General features: G+C 42.6%; 1 protein-coding gene across 1 annotated transcript; it reads left to right on the forward strand.

The window, feature by feature from the left end:
* The first annotated feature begins 87 nt into the window (after positions 1-87).
* Positions 88-20,028, forward strand: KLF15 (KLF transcription factor 15). The gene is made up of 3 exons (XM_066597023.1): positions 88-213; positions 7,741-8,840; positions 14,016-20,028. Exons 2-3 carry the CDS (start codon positions 7,813-7,815, stop codon positions 14,182-14,184), a joined length of 1,197 nt encoding a protein of 398 aa, XP_066453120.1. The 5' UTR covers positions 88-213; positions 7,741-7,812; the 3' UTR covers positions 14,185-20,028.
* Positions 20,029-23,392: the final 3,364 nt, after the last annotated feature.

Here is a 23,392-nt window from a genome sequence, read left to right on the forward strand (position 1 = left end):
CCCTGGACTGCTGGACCAATGTGCTGGGGAGATGTGGACGAGCCTTCTTCAAGCCTTCCCCTGCTGCACACAGTCATGTGAGTGTCACTATACTACTCTCCTGCCTGTTGCAGGCACATTGTACCGGAGGGGCTGCTGTCACTGCTGCAGGGGGCTCACAGGAAAAACTCCCAAACTTTCTCCTTCATTCCCGGGGAACTGCTGGAGTAGCAGGTAGGGGAGGAGCATGGATGGTGGAGGGGGATGGGCACTCTGGAGAAATCCTCGTGGAGCCCCAACATATGGTGACCCCATGCTTGCAGGGATCAGCACTGGGGGTCATTATCTAGTGCCTATTTGTCTAGTGCAGAGCTGAGAGCAAGGCAGCTGCTCTGGGAACTACAAGTAGCAGCATGCACTGCCTAGGGTTTACCTGGGATTTGCAGTTGCATCTATCTATCTATCTATCTATCTATCTATCTATCTATCTATCTATCTATCTATCTATCTATCTATCATCTATCATCTATCATCTATCATCTATCATCTATCATCTATCATCTATCATCTATCATCTATCATCTATCTATCTATCTATCTATCTATCTATCTATCTATCTATCTATCTATCTATCTATCTATCTATCTATCTATCTATCTATCTATCTATCTATCTATCATGTATCTCTCTTAGACTATAACACTGTCCAGTGTGTTAAATGACAACTTCAGCTCTGCTATATCTCTGTACACAATAAGATATAATATCAGTGATTATGTTTAACCCTTCTACAACATGCCTGTATGTAATGATATTGCAGTACCATGAATGACCTACTGTGGTTCTGTATATAGGGGTATATAGAGGGGGTTTGTTTCAGGGGCGGGGGTTGTTTACTATATTCTTTGGAGTGACAGATGGGGGCAGCACTGTATAATGATCTATGCTCACAACATTCCTGGGGGGTTTTTGCAGGAGGTGTTATTGTTGACAGTGTGATACAATGTATCAAAGTGATAGAATGGATGGATACGTTGTGTTTGATCATCTCACATTTGCAGTTCTTTAAACACTTGGACTCTTGTCTATAGGTCACTCATATGTCTTGGAGTTGCCGATTTTTAGGGCACCTCTCTTGGGCTGTAGGATGGCACTGTCGTGCCCTGGCTGCAGTCAGATGAGATGTTGGCAGAACTCTTCCTGGGCTTTTATGGAGAAGGGAATGTTGACAGTAGAAGCAGGGAGGGAGGGAAGGGGTTACTAGCGGTCATGTTCAGCACTGGGGGCCAGGGATAGGGGAGTGGAGAACAGCAGAAGGACTCAATAATAGACTGTACAATGCGCCATTCACAAACAGCGCCAAGGCTAAGCTGTATTAACCATAGAGCTGCTGTCAGTTTAAGTCCCTAGAGCGTAAGGGGTTAAATCTCTATTTGTGCACATATATGAAAGTGATATTTGTATAACTTTTTGGGCGCCAAATCATATTTTTCCAATAGAATGTAAAGAATAATTTAAACCTACTGCATCTTATGGGCCATTTTTAATGCTTATACGTCCGTATTGTTGTGGGACTTGTGCTATAAAATAAGTGCAGATTGTGCCTGTTGCACACATTTATATTAATGCATTTGCTGTGTCCTGCAGAGCTTGCAATCTAATCCCACCAATGACGATTATTATGAAAGGTCATAGAGAGTAAATATTTATTTTTCCAGCTTTTTACTGTAAAGTATCACAGATGTTCTGCTATGTAGTCCAGCAGCTGCTGCAGCATGGGGTGCGCTAACATACTGGAGACAGATTGTGCCCCCACAGTGTGGCACCACTGCCTCCTTCTAAGGGTTAAACTGGCCTGGTATTTACATACTAATCCACAAATTCATTAGTCATTGTTATTTCTTGTACTTCAGTTGCCTCAGGAGAGAGTGCAAAAAGTGATAGCTGGGCAACGTTTACACAGGGTTTGTCCAGGAGCCATAGAAATCTTCAGGAATGTGCTGATAATGGGGGAAGAATGGAATAATTATCTATAGGGGTGTAGCAAAAATGCTGCCCACTGGTCATGTGACCACGTTGTCCACTGTCTATATTGATGTACAATAATGTGACCCTAATGGGGGCGACACCTCACCTTCTATGCTGTTTACAGGCAGCTTCATTATCAGCACGTTCCCATTTGTAGTTATATAGACAATCTACTGGATCAATTCTATCTATCTATTCTATTCTATTTGTCTGTCTATCTTCCTTTGGACACAACATAAAAGAATCTTCTGCCTCCTGATTTCTGGCAAACAAAAAGTTCATCTAATTACATCCAGAATTTCAGAGGAAAAAACCAAACAAGACTATTTGGGTGGCTTTAAGGTATTTTGCTGCAGCAGATCCAGTTTTGCAGCTTTTTCTGAGTCTTATCTGTTATTTGGTTCGGAGATCTTACAATATAAACACTTGTATGTGATCAGCTGACTACCGGAGAGCCTCAGCAGCAGGTCAAGTACATTGGACCCGGCCTGTGTTTGTCCTTGAACCCATAGTCAGATACAGGAAGAAGCTTTTCTCTGGAATCACCCGACGCAACTTTTATGGAACTTTCATTTTCTCTCCACAGAAATCAACAGGAATCACATAATATGATTTCCATGGAATGTGGCGGTCATGCCGGCGTAAAAGTATTTGCAGCGAAGAATGCAATTATATGGGGCGGCAGTGAACTGAGTTTTCTCATTTCATCCTTTGGGGGTAAACTAAAGGGGTTTTGCTGCCCACAATTAATCTTTTACACGGAACAATTAACGTTCCAAAAACCGTTAAAACGAGCGAAAGTCTAAATGCAGCCAATGACCGAACGACGAATGAGAATCGTTTACTTTTCGTTCGTCATTCATTTTAGGGTGCATTCACACGAACGTATATCGGCTGGGTTTTCACGCCGAGCCAATATACGTCGTCCTCATCTGCAGGGGGGGAGGATGGAAGAGCCAGGAGCAGTGCTCTGAGCTCCCGCCCCCTCTCTGCCTCCTCTCCACCCCTCTGCACTATTTGCAATGGGGAGAGGCGGGACAGGGGCGGGGTGAATTCTCACCCCCCCCATTTAGCCCCGCCCCCATCCCACTTCTACCCATTGCAAATAGTGCAGAGGGGCGGAGAGGAGGCAGAGAGGGGACGGGAGCTCAGTTCCTGCTCCTGGCTCTTCCATCCTCCCCCCCCCCCCCCCCCTGCAGAGAGAGACGATGTATATCGGCTCGGCGTGAAAACCGAGCCGATATACGTTCATGTGAATCCAGCCTTATACAGGCATAAATATCATCGTTGGCTCGTTCACTTGTCGTTCGGTTTCAATACCGATCAGTCGTTTTCAATCACTTATACAGCAAATGTGAATGACTGAATTATTTCTCATTTGAACAAGCCTGTATAAACATGCTGCACAAGTGAGCTCTGTAATCGTTCGCTTGTTCAAATTATAAATTGGCTCATTTAAAAGAACCAATAACCTATCCTTTGGACAGACTACTTATAGTATATTGTGCGTATCTGCCGCCCGGGACACTCTCTGACCAGCTGCTCACCATACTGGTGCATTCATGCACTGAGCTGATATATGCAGGAAGCAGATAACTCTGTTCGTACTGCAGTGGCCTGACTTGGTATAACAGGCAAAGTTCCCATTCATTTAATTGCTTGCAACACCAAGTCTGGCCACTGCATTGGGAATGGAGCTGTCTCCTTCCTGCAGAAATCAGCTTAGTGCACAGGCCCAGCAAACATCTAATTTTCAGGGGTCCCAGGTAGCAGAGCTCAATAGTTTACAACTGGAAAACTGCTTTAAAGTCCTCCCCCAATAGCAAGTAAATGATCCCACCACAATAGTTATGCTGCTGCAAAGGAAGGGGGTGTCATAAATAGGACCCTGCATCTGCCTAGATATGCTGCCATGTTGCAGAAGGGATTATGTAACTAGAGATTTAAGGTTCATGGCTCTAGGAAAGCTGGCAAGGGGGCAGCTATAGTGGGTGCAGAAGGTGCAGTTGCACACAGGCCCTGAAGCCTTAGGGGGCCCATAGGGTCTCTCTTCCCCAGTACTATGAACGAAGCATTATAGCTCAGGGGTCCGGTTTTCTGCATTGGGGTTCAGTAGTTTTTAAAGTTACACCTCTGAAAGCTGGATGACAATTCTTTCTAGTTTATAGGTAGAGATCCTTTCAGATGGGATGGGCAGTCATCTTCTCCTGTCAATCATATTACACTAGAGCGTGGGATTGGCTCAGCCAATCACATGTCACCATGGGCCATTAGCCCATTACCCTGATTAATATGTAACCCTTCAAAGTCACTGATAAGATTGTGACAATCTTTTCACTTCAGTTAAACAAGGTTTTAAACACAGGAACAAACACGGGAGAACGAAGAGGCCACGGCACATTCTCAGCTGGTTATTTCTTGTTTGTCCAGTATTAGGCCTTGAAAATACATCCAGCAGGTGCCACTGGGTTACGTGTGAACCGCCATAACCTGTGCAAAACTGCTCATTCGTGAACTGGAGAAGAGGGAATCGGTTCATGGAGTCACCAGATCACTGGTGGCCAATGTCACCTTGACCCTTCTCCTGTCTTCTAGGGGTTGTCTGGATAGGAATATCCTTTATTAATGTGTGGGGGTCTTCTGTTGACCTCTGATCTCTTGCAGAACTGTTGTCCATTTTCCCTAGATGTGATTGGTTTTACTAGATAGCGATCAATGCTCTGCTCAACCCCTTCATGACCACAGTATACCTTTTTACTTAGCTCGTTATTTGGCTTTAAATCTGCACATATATCTTTTTAAAGCAATGACTTGGCTGACTACTGACAGCCCGACTCCTGCTCTAACTGTCAGAAACTACAGATCCTGGTAGTTTAACCCCTTACATGCCACAATCAATAGCAACTGCAGCATGTAAGCAGATGACAGGGAGAGGGTCTACTTAAGTGCGATTGTAAGGTACGAATGAGTTCCCATGGAAGCTGGAAGCCCGACAAAGGCATTAATGTCACTCAACCTACCCCACCTCCTGCAGAGTTTAATAGGCTTCTGTCATAAGTTTAGTAGAATGCACTATATAAGTAATGCAGTGTACTATCCTAGCGATTGAACAATCGCATCTTCAAGTCCTCTTTAGGGACAAAAAAATAGTCTTAAAAAGTTAAATAAAGCTTAATTGAAAGAAAAAAATCCAGTTTAAAAAAACAACTAATTTTCCCAACAAAAACCCTTTGTTGGGAAAATGTACAAAAAAATGTTTTAATAAACAACACATAATAGGTATTACCGTATTTTGTTGCTTATCACGCACGGTTGTCCCACTTGTATGACCTTTAGGCTGCCTGTCCACGGCCGAGGCGGAATATCGCTACCGATATTCTGCCTCGGGGGAGCAGGGGGAGAACTGACAGGTCTCCGTGGTGAGCCTATCTGATAGATAGGCTGACCGTGAAAAATTGCAGCATGCTGCGAATTGAATCCCGCGAGCAGAGAAACACTATGATTCTCCACTCTTGCACGTTGGGCTGCGCTTTCCATAGTTCAGTGTATGGAAAGCGTTCACTGCGTTACCCATGGCCGGATCATCGCTACAGATAACGCAGTGACATATCGCCCGTGGACAGAAGGCCTTAGGCAGATCATAATATCATGATCTGTGTGGATCCAGCCACTGGAATGTCACTGTTGCAAGGAGCAAGTTTCCATTGTCCCACCCCATTCTCCATAAAAATTAATGGGAGCACCAATAGGATTACCAATAGGAGTAGCCGGATTCTGTTTCCAACTGGAAACCAGGACATGGGGTCTATAGGATTGTTGCAGGACACATCTTTAAAGCCATTTAATGTAGCAGTCAATGAATATTAAAAGGTTTTTTTCGGACTTCGATATTGATGACCTGTCCTCAGCTCCACTGCTTGGGACGCCCGTTGACCAGCTGTTTGAATAGGCTGTGGTGATTGGGTGGCATCTTCTCAGACTAGTGCCATCATGTGCATTTGTCTTATGGCATAAGAGCAGCTCAAACCCATTCAAGTGAATGGGATTGAGCTATGACTTCCAGTAATTCTTACCTTCCTCTGAATTACAGGTTGGTCTTGATGGACCTATATCTTTTTTTCAACCTTATCAACTATATAACTATGTAAAGTATCCACTGTATAACGTTACGTTGGTAACAATATCTCTCAGGTGCAGTATTACTCAGATCCAGCTAGTTTAAAAAGGCTAAGCCAGCTTTTCCAAAGCCCTTCTTATAGGAACCCATCATCATCATCAGTCATGACCACCGAAGCAGCTGGTTTATGGACATGATAGATACTGACATGTAAGATCTCCAGGAAACATTGACCTTCACCTCTGGAAGGAGAGGGGTTAAGACATCACATAATCCACTATTGACTATTCATCTGAAAGAAGGTAACACAGAGCGACAGTGTAGCATGTGGAAAGGAGCTCAGTGTGGCAGTGAACATGACTAGGGTTTTCATACATGCACAGTCACGGCCCTCATATGACGGGGGGATGACTGTTACCCTTGTAATAGACTTACGTCTTCTTAGAAAGGAGCCTTTATCCCGCTCCCCTCTGGAGCCAGCAATCTTTGCCCCATGTGCGGAACTGATAGCCAGATCCAGCAATCTTTGAATGTTCCTGCATTAAAACATCTCATTAACGACACATTCCACCTTCAGTTTACCATTTTGCTGCCAACGGAGGGGATGAGACGATGTGTTCTAAAAGTGCCTTTGGCCGATACATTGAGCCGAGGATCTAAGAGCCAAATGAAGGAATGTAGAAGACTTACGTAGGACTACAAATAAGGGCTCTGTGATTTATCCACTCAAAATGTTCTACTCTTCGTGATTAAATTATGGATCACCTTGTTTATTATAGTACCTACATCTTCTCAGCCGTTGTATGAGCAGTCAATCATGTATAGCACTGTCCCCACTGGGGCTCACAATCTAGTTTCCCTCACAGACACATCCATATCCGTAAGACGCCAATAACTCTTGCTTTAAAGGGGTTCTCCAGGTGCAAACATTGCCTTCCTCAAGATAAGTTGTCAATTGTAGGTTGGTGGGGGTCTGCTGCCTGTGACCCCTGTGGATCAGCTGCGTGCCAGGCCAGCGTGCTTGTGCACTGAACTGGGTTCTTCAGGAAACAGACAGTAATGAGAACTTCACCGGCAATACAAAGTCTGGCCACTACAGTAAGAATGGAGCTGTCTGGTTCCCGCAGAATTCAGTTCAGTACACGAGTGAACCAACCCAGCAAATAGCTAATCAGTAGTGAGCCTGAGCAACAAACTCCCACCCATCTACTATTGATGACTTATGCTGAGGATAGGCCATCATTAGTTTATAACTAGACAACCCCTTTACCTTTTTATAATTTAGGAGGAATTCAGAAAACCAGGCAAATTCCGTAAAAGCTCTGAACTACTCTTCCACCCATGAAGGTGCAAAACCCAGGACAGATGGAAAAGATCTGGCATTTGATCCATAGTGACTGGATAGAGAGATAGGAACCAAGAGTATGCTATTAGTAGTCTCTGGAAGTCTAGTCAATCTAGTAGATGGTTGGAATGTTGATAGTCCACAGTTGGCAAGTCTACTCTTGGTTGAACCACCATATAGATCATAATCATATAGCTTTATGTGCATTTGGCATAAACTACAAATATCCAACTCCCTAGATATAACCATATGAATCGTCTTCTCTTGCAGGACCCTTTCTGAGGGATATTTATTATTTTCTTGGCTTATGGTGCTGGGGTCTTCTCAGAAGCTCATCCAGGAATGGTGGATCATTTGCTCCTTACAGATGAATGCTTCTCGAACGCACAGTCAACCCTTGGTTACACAACGGAGATGCTGATGAGAGGAAGGAGCTATCAGATGTTGCCTTCTCCCACTTCGGAGGATGACAGTGACTCTTCCAGTTTCCGCTCCTGTTCCAGTCCTGATTCTCAGGTGCTAAGCTCAAGCTATGGTAGTATATGTAGTGCAGAGAATCAGAACAGCATTCTAGACTATCTTTTGTCCCAGACATCTTTGGGTAACACCTCTTTATCTTGGTGGGACAAAAGAAAACATCCTACAATGGTCAAGGAGGAGTTCTTCAAAGTTCCCGATTTTGGGGTGGACATGGAGGAGACCTCATTGTTTCATCCCACCTTGGATGAAATTCAGGAGTTTCTTGAGGAAAACATGAAAAGTGACTTAAAAGTCGAAACTCAACAGGAACTGAGGAATTGTGGTCATTTGGTTTCTGAACAACTCAAACAAGCCCCTATGGTGGCCAACAATGCAAAGGAGGATACAAAAGAGCAGTCAAATAGCACATCACAAGAGGAGCCTGGTAGCAAAAGTCCAGACGCCCTTGCTGTTGAAGGTGGAATTCCTGTTATACTGCAGATCCAACCCATAGAGATCAAACAAGAGTCCAATGCCAACCAAGCCTCACCGTCACAGTTTCCAGATAACATTAAAGTAGCACAACTTCTAGTTAACATTCAAGGCCAGACCTTTGCTCTGGTTCCGCAATTAGTTCAGTCATCAAACATGTCCTCCAAATTTGTCCGCATCGCTCCAGTGCCCATTGCTGCTAAACCCATGGGCCCAAATGGTGGAGTTCAGGGACAATCTGGTATTATGGTTGGACAGAAATTCCCCAAAAATCCAGCTACAGAACTTATAAAAATGCACAAATGTACTTTTCCTGGATGTACCAAAATGTACACCAAGAGCAGCCACCTTAAGGCTCACCTGCGTAGACACACAGGGGAGAAGCCGTTCGCTTGCACGTGGCCCGGATGTGGATGGAGGTCAGTTCTCATTACTATTAATGAACCTTAGACAATGAGTTATATTATAATAGTACTGCTGGCATCATGGGTAATATGGTTGTATGAGTGGATTGCTTTGAAGATTTGCTATTCAGGGTGACAACTACTGTAAGGGCAGCCATATTGTTCTGCACCCAGTTCTGTAATAAGTGAATGGAATTCCAGGTAGCGTTGCTGGTTCATGTCACATTGCCCCGGGTGTGTTATGTACTTCTGTATATCTTATGTTTGTAACCTGCAGTAACCTAGTTTGTTTGCGCAGCATCATAGAAAGACGGGCCCTCGTTACGTAGGTTTCTCCGTAACCTGTTGTAACATGTGATCTGTCTTGTGTTTCCATGTCAGCAGCAATGACTCAGTCCGTTCATAATAACTGCTAATCTCACACCCAAAGCCATTTATACAGACAGCAAAGGGGCAACCTCAGATGTGGAGTCCGGAATTTAGCCTAGTGGAACCGCGCTACACGCTTCCCAAAAATAGGAACCGTGTGATGTGTAACATGAGTGTAGAACTGCGTGGGCTCTACTGTAGACAAGCCAGCAGAGCAAAAAGTCATATGAGCTATTTCTACTGTAACTGACTGGAGTGCTAACTCGAAAAGTCAATATGGATAGCAAGGTCAACGAGTAGTAATCTGCTACAACTAAAGAAGAAGATATCAAAATGATCCTCCCATAGGAGGCAGTATTATAGTAGTTATATTCTTGTACATAGGGAGCAGTATTATAGTAGTTATAGTCTTATACATAGGAGGCAGTATTATAGTAGTTATATTCTTGTACATAGGGGCAGTATTATAGTAGTTATATTCTTGTACATAGGGAGCAGTATTATAGTAGTTATATTCTTGTACATAGGGGGTAGTATTATAGTAGTTATATTCTTGTACATAGGGAGCAGTATTATAGTAGTTATATTCTTGTACATAGGAGGCAGTATTATAGTAGTTATATTCTTGTACATAGGAGGCAGTATTATAGTAGTTATATTCTTGTACATAGGAGGAGTATTATAGTAGTTATATTCTTGTACATAGGAGGAGTATTATAGTAGTTATATTCTTGTACATAGGAGGAGTATTATAGTAGTTATATTCTTGTACATAGGGAGCAGTATTATAGTAGTTATATTCTTGTACATAGGGAGTAGTATCATTGTAATTATATTCTTGTACATAGGAGGGAGTATTATAGTAGTAACATCCTTGTACATAGAGGACAGTATTATAGTAGTTATAATCTTGTACATAGGGAGCATTATTATAGTAGTTATATTCTTGTACATAGGGGGCAGTATTATAGTAGTTATATTCTTGTACACAGGGGGCGATATTATAGTAGTTATATTCTTGTACACAGGGGGCGATATTATACTAGTTATATTCCTGTACATAAAGGGCAGTATTATAGTAGTTATATTCTTGTACATAGGAGACAGTATTATAGTAGTTATATTCTTGCACATAAGGGGTAGTATTATAGTAGTTATATTCTTGCACAAAGGGGGCAGTATTATTGTAGTTATATTCTTATACATAGGAGCAATAAAATAGTGGATATATTCTTGCACATAGGGACTGCTATTATAGCAATTATATTTTTGTACTTGGGGAGCAGTAATAAAGTAGCTATATCTTTGTACATAGGGGGCAGTATTGTAGTTATATTCCTGTACATGACGGGCAGTATTATAGTAGTTATATTCTTGAACATAGGGGGCACTATTATAGTAGTTATATTCTTGTACATAGGAGTCAGTGTTGTAGTGGTTACATTCTTGTACATAGGAGCAGTATTATAGTAGTTATATTCTTGTACATTGGAGGCAGTATTATAGTAGTTATATTCTTGTACATAGGAGGTAGTCTTATAGTAGTTATATACTTGTACATAGGGGGCAGTATTATAGTAGTTATATTCTTGTACATGGGGGCAGTATTATAGTAGTTATATTCTTGTACATAGGGGCAGTATTATAGTAGTTATATTCTTGTACATAGGGGGCAGTATTATAGTAGTTATATTATTGTACATGGAGAGCAGTATTATAGTAGTTATATTCTTCCACATAGGAAGCAGTATTATAGTAGTTATATTCTTGAACATAGGGGGTGGTATTATAGCAATTGTATTCTAGTACATAGGGGCAGTATTATAGTAGTTATATACTTGATGTAGGGGGCAGCATTATAGTAGTTTTATTTTAGTGATTACATAGGAGCAGTATTATAGTAATTATACTTGTACTTGGGGAGCATTATTATAGTTCTTATATTCTTGGAAATAGGTAGCTATATTCTTTGGAATAGGGGGCCATATTACATTATACATTGACTTTAATATGCTTTATGGCTGGAGTTGAACTTGAAAAATGACTCTTTACAGCTGCTGTAAATCTTCATATGGGAATGTTATAGCAGCACTTTTTTCTAGCTGTGTCATTGATAGTAATAGACTGTAAGATGAGACTTGTCTATGCTTTATGAGCAGGAGAACAAAAAACAATTAGAGAACACATGAATATTGTATGTTCCCTTTCAGTGGCTGATGTTACACGGTGTGGATTTGTGGCTCATTATTTGGCAGATGTCTTCTAACTGGATCTTTGTAGTGTATACAATAGGCAGTTTTGTATGTTATCAGCTATTATATATTATTTATATTACTCCAGTAATTAGCATTTACATGCAGGGTAATAAGATGCAATAAACAAAATGCCCCTGACCAAAGGAGCTTGCAATTTAAGTTCTTATAGAATAAGTCACTATGGTAATACTAGCATGCATACAGTGCCAAGAAGTGTTTGCTTGCAGCTTTATGGGTAAATCAGATTGTAAGCTCCTACGGAGCAGGGACTGCTGTAATTAAGTATACGTGGTATACGTAGATATGGCGTTTCTTAGTCCAAAGCTCGGTCCTATTGGTACGGTTTATGTGATCCTTCACATAGTTGAAAGTAGTTATATGGTTGGTTAGTCTGAAGTGAATGAGTTGCAAACTTAGGACAGTCATGTGTTGTAATGCCAGGATTTAAAGTGACAACAGCACCTAGACTGTCCTAAGCCTCGGTGTTGTAGTTTTGCAACTTCTGGAGAGTCAGTGGTTCTAGCTCAGGTGTGATCTGTAGTTCATTCTTGGTTTCCCAGTGATCAGGCTGTCATGGAGTTCAGTGCACTCCCAGTAAGACACGTGGGGTTAAAGTTTCTTGTAATGATAATGACTATTATATAGGACAACCATTTTTTTTTTCAACAGCAAATTGCTGTCAGCTCCATCCCTATTATTAGGATCAACAGAAGGTCATGTGACTGCGACAATGGCTGCATATTAAAATGTCTAAAGAAAGGGCATTGCAATGGATTCCGACACAGGCAGGAGAGAACGGAAGCTGCACATTTGTAGGAAGTGTGGTTGAGAGCTCCATAACTGCTGCAAGAGGGAAAATAGGTCAGGGGAAAACCCAACTGATATAGCATAGTGAAGACGCATGATCCGCTGTCACTTTATGAGCAGAAATTAATTTGTGGTTAAAGACATGAACGGAGATTAGCAAAACCGCAGCTTCACTTCCTGTAAAATAATACCGAGAAATATCCGCTATGTCATAATCATGAGGATGACAAGAGCACAGAGAACTGATTTTGACTCCTTGCCTATCTCCTGCAGAGTTCAGGTACAGGGCAGCGGTGGAGAGAGGACGCAAAACATAAATTACCGAATATTCTGCAGATACAATTTGATGGAGCGCTGCTCTGTATGGCGATGTAGATGGGATTTTGCTAAATATATATGAAAATTATAAGACTCAGTATAGCACACAAATCTCCACCCATGGTACATTGTATCAATCATCACTTAAAAAATCTGAAATTGCTACTATGGGATGAATAGAAATCATCAATGATGTAACCATGACAACATTTACTTATATGGAGTGCACCTGTCAGGTGACTGTTACAAGAGTAAGAGTGGGGTACCAGTTTTAGGAAAGGTCCGCCTATCTAGGTTTGTAGTCAGGTCAAGGTCCAAGCTATATCTGAGGCTGAGCTTGGATTTCTGCCCCATTCAGTGGGGCAAATGATAATGGGGATACCCAACGTAGAGAACGCATCAGGGATTGACAGGTGAATCGTTTTTGTTCTATGGCATTCTACAAAGTAACAGAAGCCCCTCTGTACCCCACAAAAGTAATAGAGCCCCCTGTGCACTGCCCAAAAGGAATAGAGCTCCCTCCATGCTGCTACAAATAATAGTGCTCCCTTTGTACAGCCACAAATAATAATGCCCTTTCCATGCTTGACAAAATAAGTAATAGAGATCTCTCAGTACCCCTACAAAGTAATAGGGGGCTCTCTGTGCCCCCACAAATAATAGTCCCTATTTATGCCCCTACAATGTAATAGAGCACCCTATGTGCCATCACAAACAATAGTGCTCTCTTTGTTTCTACAAATAATAGTTCCCTTCTGCCCCCACAAATAGTTCCCTCTCTGTGCCCCACAAATAAGTGGTCCCTCTATGCCTTAAAAAGTAACAGAACCCTCTCTGAGTACCCCTGATGTAGACCTCAGATCCTTTATATACATATATAAGCTATTCTAAAGTAGAACACAATGTTGTATAGAAACTATCTAGAACATTCCAGCAGTTGTCACATTGGAGCTGCCCCTTAAATCGCATTTGGCGCTCTGTGAGCCGCAGATTTGGCCCAGCAACCGGTAACCAATTTTTAAATTCAGTTCATAATTGTGTTTACTATAAATGATCAGGGGAAGGGGTTTGGCAATATCCTTTAGGAGGACGTCACTTATCTGCATCTATATCTAAATTGTTGCAGATGTTTGTGGTGACGGATATGATGCAGCTTATACTGCGGTTTTCCAAATTGCTGCATTGCATTCTGGGTGTTGACGTTTTATCAACTGCACAATGCCAGGTGTGAATGCTACCTCTCCAACAGCACATAACCAGCAGACGCTGAACCAGCAAGAGCTGCTGAGCTCATCAGACATGCAGCACAATTTTGAGTGCAGCTTTAGCTGTGAATGGAGCCTGTAGTGCGTGATATATTATATATTTGCTCTGTAAGCTGCCTTATAATTATTGGTACGATGTTCATCATCTTACATCATTGTTTCTCTTTTTCCTGCAGGTTTTCCCGCTCTGATGAGTTATCCCGACACCGCCGCTCACATTCTGGCGTGAAACCGTACCAGTGCGCAGTCTGCGAAAAGAAATTTGCTCGCAGTGACCACCTGTCCAAACACATTAAAGTGCACAGATTTCCCCGGAGCAGCCGTTCAACACGTTTATCAAACTGATCTCCTCCCCCATCATTAGGATCCATACGAAATACCAAGCACTTTGACCGTCTTCCTGTCGTAACTTATTGGTGCGGTTGGCGATCCTCGGTCGACTGGATGTTGGTTCTTTGGTCTTATTTAATATGGGTGTGAATGAAGCATCTGGGAAATGTGGTGTGCGTCCTGGCAGTGAAGGGTTAACGGGGACACTTATTATCCACTTGGTTCCAGCAGTTGTTAAAAATTCCACATAACGTCACCATACAGACTGTAAGGGTACCCCTGAGCACGGCCGCAGACAGGACCCTCTATTTGCATCATTTTAGTGTCCGCTGTGTTACTCAGGTGTTACATATAACTCACTGGCTGAGGTGGAACTACAAGTCTCAGCAAAACATAGCAGAGGGCCTGTGAAAGAATGTAAGAGCACAGCAGAACAGCACTTTCATGTCTAGAGACCTTTAAGAAAATCTAATTTTTGCCTTTGAGAAGGTATCTCACATGCTAGGCTTAGATACACAGCTCATCAGACAGTATCACACATGATAGGATTAGATACAGTGGCTCATCAGACAGCATCACACAGCACAGGCCTAGATACAAAGCTCAGCAGACAGTATCACATATTATGGGCTTAGATACACACCTCAGCAGACAGTATCACACTGATAACATTAGATACACACTTCAGCAAATAGTTTCACATGTGATAGTCTTAGGCAGTATCACACATGAGAGGTTTAGTTATATCATCGCCAGATGTTATCACATATGATAGACTTCGATACACAGACTCAACAGGCAGTATCACACATGATAAGATTTGATATGGCAGCTCAGCAGACAATATCAAACATGATAAGCTTAGATACATGGCTCTCCAGACAGTGTTACATATGATAGACTTATATACACAGACTCAGCAAACAGTATCACACAAGATAAGATTAGATAATCACACTTGGTAGATTTAGATACATGGCTCACCAGGCAGTATCACATATGATAGACTTAGATACATGGCTTACCATACAGTAGTACACATATTAGACTTAGATACACAGGCTCATCAGACAGTATCACACATGATAGGCTGAGATACACAGCTCAGTCCCTGGAAATGATTGTATAGTGTTGGTTTCTCTGTATGTTCTTCCATTCCATGTTCCGAGGGAGCAAAGATTGAACTTGAGTCCCAGTTTTCCCGTTTTCTCGGGGAGCGTTCTTCATTCTGTCACTTTTCTGTCATTTTGTGTCAAAATATTTACAACAGAACAACCTCTGACCACAGAACGTTCTTCGCTCGGATGCCATATCAGTATTTCTCAGACCGGTCATTATAGCGGGACGTTATAGAATGTGATCTGCTGTCTTATCCGATACTGTGAGACGCCTCGTGTCGCCTTCTCTGTAGAACGTCAGAACATGAAGAAATTCTCTGGCATTCTGCACTGCTGTTATTTCTACGGTTTATACACCAATGGCGGCTTTTCCAGCCGTTTCCTGCAAGCTTTATTCTGTGTGAAAAACTTCTCAGTGCATTTATTTTTCTAAAAAAAAAAAAAAGACAAAAATTGAAAAAAAAAAAAAACAACTGCAGAATGAAATGTGAAGCGACAAACGTGTTTAATTTTTTAGTCAATATTATTGTATTCAAATCTAGCGCAAATTTTCTAATCTTCCAGAAACTAGAGAGATGATGGGGCGCACTTACATAGATCAGTGTTTCATGCACTGGTCTAAGTAAACTATGCGTTTTCACATCTGCAGGCACTTCTGTGCACCAGATGAATACCTGCAGCAGCAGCTATGAGCTGGCGGATTTTTTAGCTATAACATGTCTGCTTCTGGCCTAAATTTATAGCAAATTTATAAAGCTGCGTTCAGCCACACGCCCTTTTGCCCAGCCCCACCCACATTTTGAAGAGTGGAGGAGACTGGTGTAAAAAGGCAAAAAGTTGTAAATGATGGCATAGGCCATAATTTGCACATTTTTATGCCAGCAAACTGCTGTACTTTAGTTAATATATGTGCCCCATTATATATACATGAGAACATATACTTTAACGTGTTTGAAAAATGCTGAACTAGGGTGTACTCCTGAGCTTCCAATTAGATGGCTGGAAAATATGCTCCTCCCCTATGTGGGCGGTTTCCACCATTTAGTCAATCCCCTGCAGTCTTGAATCAATAGAAACTGGATACTAAACTTTGTCTAAAGAGATAGCGGCACTTATTTTATCCTGCGGGGGCCAACCAGGGGAGCTTTATTGTGCCCATTAGGTCAGTTTGCAGTGGTCAGTGACATGTCTCCTTTAAGTGGCTGAAACACAGATGTCACTATGTATGTGTTTTCCCATATTCCAGTACATGTCTGAAATGTTTTCCTTAGTTTAATTGCTGTGTTATCTAGAATTATCCTGAGGAAGCTGCTGTCTGGTGTCCCTCCAGCGCCGGTTCTGTGGACCTCTATGTTGTCCCTCCAGCGCCGGTTCTGTGGACCTCTATGTTGTCCCTCCAGCGCCGGTTCTGTGGACCTCTATGTTGTCCCTCCAGCGCTGGTTCTGTGGACCTCTATGTTGTCCCTCCAGCGCTGGTTCTGTGGACCTCTATGTTGTCCCTCCAGCACTAGTTCTGTGGACCTCTATGTTGTCCCTCAAACGCTGGCTTTGAGGAACTCTATGTTGTCCCTCCAGCGCTGGTTCTGTGGACCTCTATGTTGTCCTTTCAGTGACGGTTCTGTGGACCTGTATGTTGTCCCTCCAGTGCTGGTTCTGTGGACCTCTATGTTGTCCCTCAAACGCTGGTTTTGTGGAACTCTATGTTGTCCATCCAGCGCTGGTTCTGTGGACTTCTATGTTGTCCCTCCAGCGCTGATTCTGTGGACCTCTATGTTGTCCCTCCAGCGCTGGTTCTGTGAACCTCACCGATGTCTCTTGAGCACTTGTTCTGTGGATATCGCTCGTGTCCCTCCAGCTCCAGTTCTGTGGACCTTTCTGGTGTTCCTGCAGGGCTGGTTCTGTGGACTCCCCAGCTGATTAAATGACTCTGCCGCAGGATTACTTATTCATTCTTCGTACCGGTCTTAGATACATAGTATATATTTTATTATTGCTGCTGGTTGAGCTTTATTCTCTATATTATATTTCTGTGAAGTTTTTACGATGATGCACTTAAATTCCATCCTAATTCAATTTTTAAAAAATTCTGAAATGATTTGTAGATGTGTTTGCTGTTGGACTGCTGCAGATCATGTCCCTCTGGTGAAGAGGTTAATGAGTTTTGCATTCCTTAAAAAAATATGTAAATTATTTGCAGCAAGGGCAAGGACCCCCAAAAAGATTATCTCAGTACACTGGTCAGTTTTCTCATAACTCTGTTGTGTCATAGATCTGAGATAATAAGCCAGAGCTCTGAGGTAATAAACCTGTGCCCTGAGGAAAGGTATCAGAGGCTGAGATATTATAGCTGGGCTCTGAGATACTTTGTCAGGCTCTGAGATAGTAATCCAGGACCTTGAGAAAATAAGCCAGGGCAATGATATTATAAGGAATGCCTCTGAGATAGTAAGCCTGTGCCTTGAGGAAGAGTATTGGATGCTGAGATATACTTCTACTTTTTGAGGCTCTGAGATAATAAGCAAGGGCTCAGTAGAAAGATATCAAATACTGAGATGTTAAAGATGGGCTCTACTTTGTTAGGGTCTGAGATGACAAGTCAGGGCTCTGAGATAATAAGCAAGGGCTTTCAGATAGTAAATCTGTGCCCTGAGGAAAGATACTATATTCTGAGATATCATAGCTGTGGTCTGAGGTACTTTGTCAGGATATGAGATGATAGGTCAGGGCTCTGAAGTAATAAGCAGTGGCTCTGAGATAATAAGCCTGCACCATGAGGAAAGATATTAGATGCTAAGATATTATAGCTGGGCTCTGATCTAATTTGTCAGCCTCTGGGATGATAAGCCAGGGCCCTGAGATAGTAAGCCAGGGCTGTGAGATAATAAGCAGAGCATCTGAAATAGTAAGCTTGTGCCCTCAGGAAAGTTATTAGATGCTGAAATATTATACTTCTACTTTATCAGGCTCTGTGATGATGAGACGGGGCACTGAGATAATAAGCAAAGGCCATAAGGCTCCTTTGACACAGAGTGCTAAAAAGAGTTCGCTTGTATGAACAGTTTATAAGGACAGATAAATCTTTTAGGTTACGTTTGTTCGCTCGTTTAGTCATTTGCATTCACTGTACATGGAATGAATAAGCGATCGCTCTTTACACACAACAACATACAAACGATGATTTTAATGATCGCATAAAATGAATGACAAACGACAAGTGAATGAATTGTCATTCGGCGTTCAGTTGTTCGATGTGTTTACACTCACTGAACGATGATTGTTCAAATTTGCGCGATCCAGCAGTTTTTTTGAACGATAATCGTTCTGTGTTAAAGGGCCATAAGATAGTATGCCTGTGCCCCGAGGAAAGATATGAGATGCTGAAATGTTATAGCTGGGCTCTCAGATACTTTATTAAGCTCTGAAATAAATAAGCAAAGGCTCTGAGATAATATCCTGGGCTGTGAGGAAAGATATCAGACACTGAAATATCTTAGCTGGGCTCTAAAGGCCCATTTACACAGAGCGATGATCGCTCAAAAGCGATCGTTTGAGCAATAATCGTTGTGTCTAAACGCGTGGCCATCATGCACTTTTTGTGCACTTCTAGTTGATTGTTAAATTCAAAGCAGCCTGAAAATCGTTGTGCGGTCTTATCAGGACCACACGCTAAATTCTCCACGGGTAGTGCTGATAGCATTGTTTCAGCTATTTAAACCGTCAGAGAACAAAGGAGCTGAATGCAGATAAGAGCCCTCCGTCTCTTATTTGCACACTAATAAGCTATTAAGTAGCTACTTAATAGTTTATGCAAAACGATCGCTCAAAGCTGTCACTCAAACTGTCGTTTGAGCGATTGTTGAGCAATCAGCGCTCCGTGTAAATGGGCCTTTAGGTACTTTGTTAGGCTCTGAGATGATGTCAGGGCTCTGTGGTAATAAGCAGTGGTCCTGAGATAATAAGCCTGTACTGAGATGCTGAGATCTTATAGTTGTCCTTTGAGGTATTTTGTCAGGCTCTGAGATGATAAGTCAGGGCTGTGAGATAACTGGGAGGCATAATGTTGAGATAATAAGGCAGAGCACTGAAATAATATCTCAGATTTCACAAAAGCTAACATGGTAATGATCCAGATTTTGATTATGAAACCAATGAGTTTAAAAATATTATATTCACAACTAGTGAATCCACTAAAGCGAGAGAAACATGGTGGCTGTCTTCTGGAAATAGCGCCTTCCCTGTCCATGGCTTGTGAAGCAAACTGCACACAGCTCGAAAAACACACACAACCCCACATATGCTGTTATTAGAAGAAAGCAGCCATGTTTCTCTAATGTTGCACACCCCTCTTAGAAGAGGTGCTACATTTTAGAATGTAGTTACATACAGTGGTGAAGTCTGAGCCCCTCCTCTCCGCTGTATCGGGCTTTGCCTTTGACAAGGCAACCCATGATGGTTCCACAAGGTAATAATGGGATTTATATGTAGAGCCGCCCACCTGACTAACTGCCTTTGACCAAGCGGTTTACGTCATCTGAATGTATGTAAATAAGCTGTACATAGAAATCTAGAAGATGCCTTACAATAACGTATCAGAAGGTGATGTAAATGCAATCAGAATGGAAATGTCTGTATGATGCCCTGTATATAATATCTCTATGATGCCATGTATATAATAATGCTGTATTTTCTCCTACGTTCTATATAAAGTATATTTACTACAACAATAAATTACAAAAAAATACATTTTGCCTGCTCGGGTCGTTATTGAGGCTATATATTGTGCCAAACTTTTGAAAATTTGCCATGTTCTGTGGCAATTTTTTTAACATTATGCCACACCCCTTTTACGCTAAGCTATGCCGTTTCTGTTAACTCACAGTAATAGTGCCCCCTTAGTGACTCCCCTCACACAAATAGTGCCCCTTAGTTATATAGCAGAATGGAGCCACAATTGCTACAGCGGCACTATTCCTGTTTGTGGGCAGTACGGGGGCCTTTATTACTACATGTGGACACAATGGGACCATTGGTACGATATAGAGGCACTATTTCTATAGGGGTTAGAATGAGAGCACTATTACTATATGGGGATAGAATGGGAGCACTATTACTATATGGTAATAGAATGGGGGCACTATTACTATATGGGGGTACAATGGGGGGGGGGTCATTGTTACTACATGGGGGCATAATTGGACCACTTTTACTATAAGTGGGCACTAATGCTGTATTGGGGCTTAATGAGGTCTCTGCTACTGAATGGTGCACAAAGGGAGCACTAATACTCTATGAGTGCACAATTGGGATACTATTACTTTATGGGGACACTATTATTGGGTAGGACCTAAAGGGAGCACCTTTACTGTCAGGAAAGCACTAATACTTTGTGGAGGCATAAAATAGTAAATACTATTACTTCTTGAATGGATGAAGAAAAGTGAAGGCAAATAATTTCAAGAAGAGAGGATGTCACCGATGAGTCAATGGATAACTGACTATATACGCATACATATACATACATACTTACTGACATGCCAAATGTGATAGCAGTATGTAAATTGATGATGAAGTGGTGTTACATCAGGTGATGCTCGGATGCTCAGGAGCGTCTACACCTGTGTAAGTTGGGAAGTGTTATCTTGTGAGTGAAGTTGAACACTCGCCAGTGTGCTCATGGCGATGTGAATTAGGCATGATAGTGGGTACCAGATGGGTGGGACCTTCCAATTCAGAAGTTGTGCGGACATTTATCATTCCTTCGATCCAGTGTCAGGTGTGTATCGGGAATACATCATAGAAGGCATTACAGCGGACAGCGCAGGGGCCTCCCACAGGTGCTTAATGATGGCAACTGGCGACGTCTGGCTAGAATTGTCCATGTGAGCAGACAAACAGTTCTGGCAGAAATCACATCCACATCCAGTGCAGGAGGTCCCACGTGTGCAGGTCGGCGCAGTGTTTTGTAGCTTTCATAGTATATGGGAGCAGAAGACCCACCAAAGCACCTGTTTTTTCACCATGGCATAGCGCCTCACCTCGACTTGTGACGTGGCTAACTGCATCTTACAGGATGGGCAATATGTAGTGTGGTCCGATGTGTCACGGTTCCAATGGTTTTGGGCTGATGGTAGAGTTTGTCTGTGGTACAGCCCCTATATAGTCATGGACCCCAGTTGTTAACCAGGCACTGTGAAGGCTGGTGGTGGCTCCATACTGGTATGCAGTATGTTCTCATGAAATAGGTTGGGTCCACTAGTCCGCGTAAACATATCATTGACCGATGCTCGCTACTTTTCACTGCTTGGTGACCCTTTGCAGCCCTTCATTGACTTCATGTCCCCTACAATGATGGGATATTCCAGCAGGATAATGTACTGTGCCATCGGACAAAGTTGTCCAGAACTGATTGGAGGAGCATTTTGGAGAGTTCCCATGAATGGCGCAGCCTGCACATTCACCTGACATCAGCCCAATCCAGCATTTATTGAATGTCGTGGAGAGGTCTATTCACACCAGAGATCCTGCACCTACAAATACTGCAGAGCAGTGGGAGCTATCCAGATGTCTCAACATCCCTCCAGACGTCTTCTGTCCACTTCTGGAATCAATACCATATTGAGTTGCTGCACTTCGCCATGCTAGAGGGGTCCTATGTGATATCAACTCCTGTCCATGACTTTTGGCATGTCAGTGTATATTTGTGTGTGTATTATTTTTGGGTTGGGTGGTAGGTCATCTGCTTTTAATTAGTAGAGGCAAATATACATGGGCGGAGATACTTTCCCTTTAAAGAATGAGCGTTCATCTCCTGTCTGGAACTGTTCCCACATCACAGCGTATGTCTCGTGACTGGTTCCATTCATGGTCAGCACATATGTACGACCTCGGTCATCTGGCTGTGGCCTGGGAGATAAGCCACCGTACACATGTTATTCTGTTTTCAGACTAGTCATGGTTTGTCCAAACAAACAGGTGAATCTGCCCGGCAGTGCACTGGCGTCAGTGACTGGGGTTAATGATTAGCATCGTGCAAAACTGTTTATCCAGCTCTCCTTAACCAATCAGAGGCAGAAAAGCAGGTTGTTTGTCCATTCAGTTTTTTAAAATTGTTTATGAGCTGTTTGTTTCCTGGCTCTTATTATATTGTTATTATAGCACTTCTTTTCTCAATGAGCAAACAAGAATGAGGTCTCTTCATCTATTGCTGTCCGTTCTCATACAAACAAGATCCGTACTAGTTGTGAGGAGGAATTTTCTGCTGAATAAAAAGGAATTACACCAATGATATATCATATTAAATGATCCTAACCCAGGAGCCGAAGACGCTGCCATGGTTCAGGGGTGAAGTTAAAGGCACATAGGCACTGCCACAAAAGTTCCTCTTGGGGCCCCCTCCCCGCAACACAACTTTACCTCACCATTCACAACCGAAGCCCTAAGAAGTACGCTCTTTGTCAAAAACAATCCTGCCCCTAGAAGAAGTTGTCGTTTTGCTGCAAAACTCGGCATGCAGTTACATCTCAGGCAGATATGCAAAGAATTAGAGTTCATGTCTGGAGACCTCAGGGTGGGCGCCTCAATCCTGCCTTTGCTGTGGAGCGCATACAGCCCCCCACTGCTGTTGTAATGGTCTGGGGGGGGGTCATCGCATACGACAGTCAGTCACCCCCAGTAGCGGTACGAGGGACAATGACAGCTCAGCGATATGTTCAGGACATCCTGCAGCCACATGTGTTCCTCTCGTGGCTTTCAAGAGGTCTTCAAGGGGTCAGTTTTGCACAAAAAACAATCCTTAAGCTCTGATATTGAAATCGCTTAGTTATATCAACGTCATACAATAAGTCACTTTTGTGTCCCTGACAAGGTAACAGTGCACCCAAGGTAATATTTGTCCCTCTGTGCCCCCCTTAAATAAGTGGTCCCTCTATAGTCCCTGCTAAGAATTAACAGTTATCTTTTCGGACACCCCCAAAGTAATAGTGGTCATTCTGTGCCCCCCCCCTACACCCTCCAAAGTAATACTGGTTTCTCTTTGCCCTCCAAAGGATTATTGGTACCTCTGTATCCTGCTATCAAGTAACAGTGGTCTCTCTGTGCCCCCTGCC

This window comes from Eleutherodactylus coqui, chromosome 3 (assembly GCF_035609145.1).
Source record: "Eleutherodactylus coqui strain aEleCoq1 chromosome 3, aEleCoq1.hap1, whole genome shotgun sequence".
NCBI lineage: Eukaryota > Metazoa > Chordata > Amphibia > Anura > Eleutherodactylidae > Eleutherodactylus > Eleutherodactylus coqui.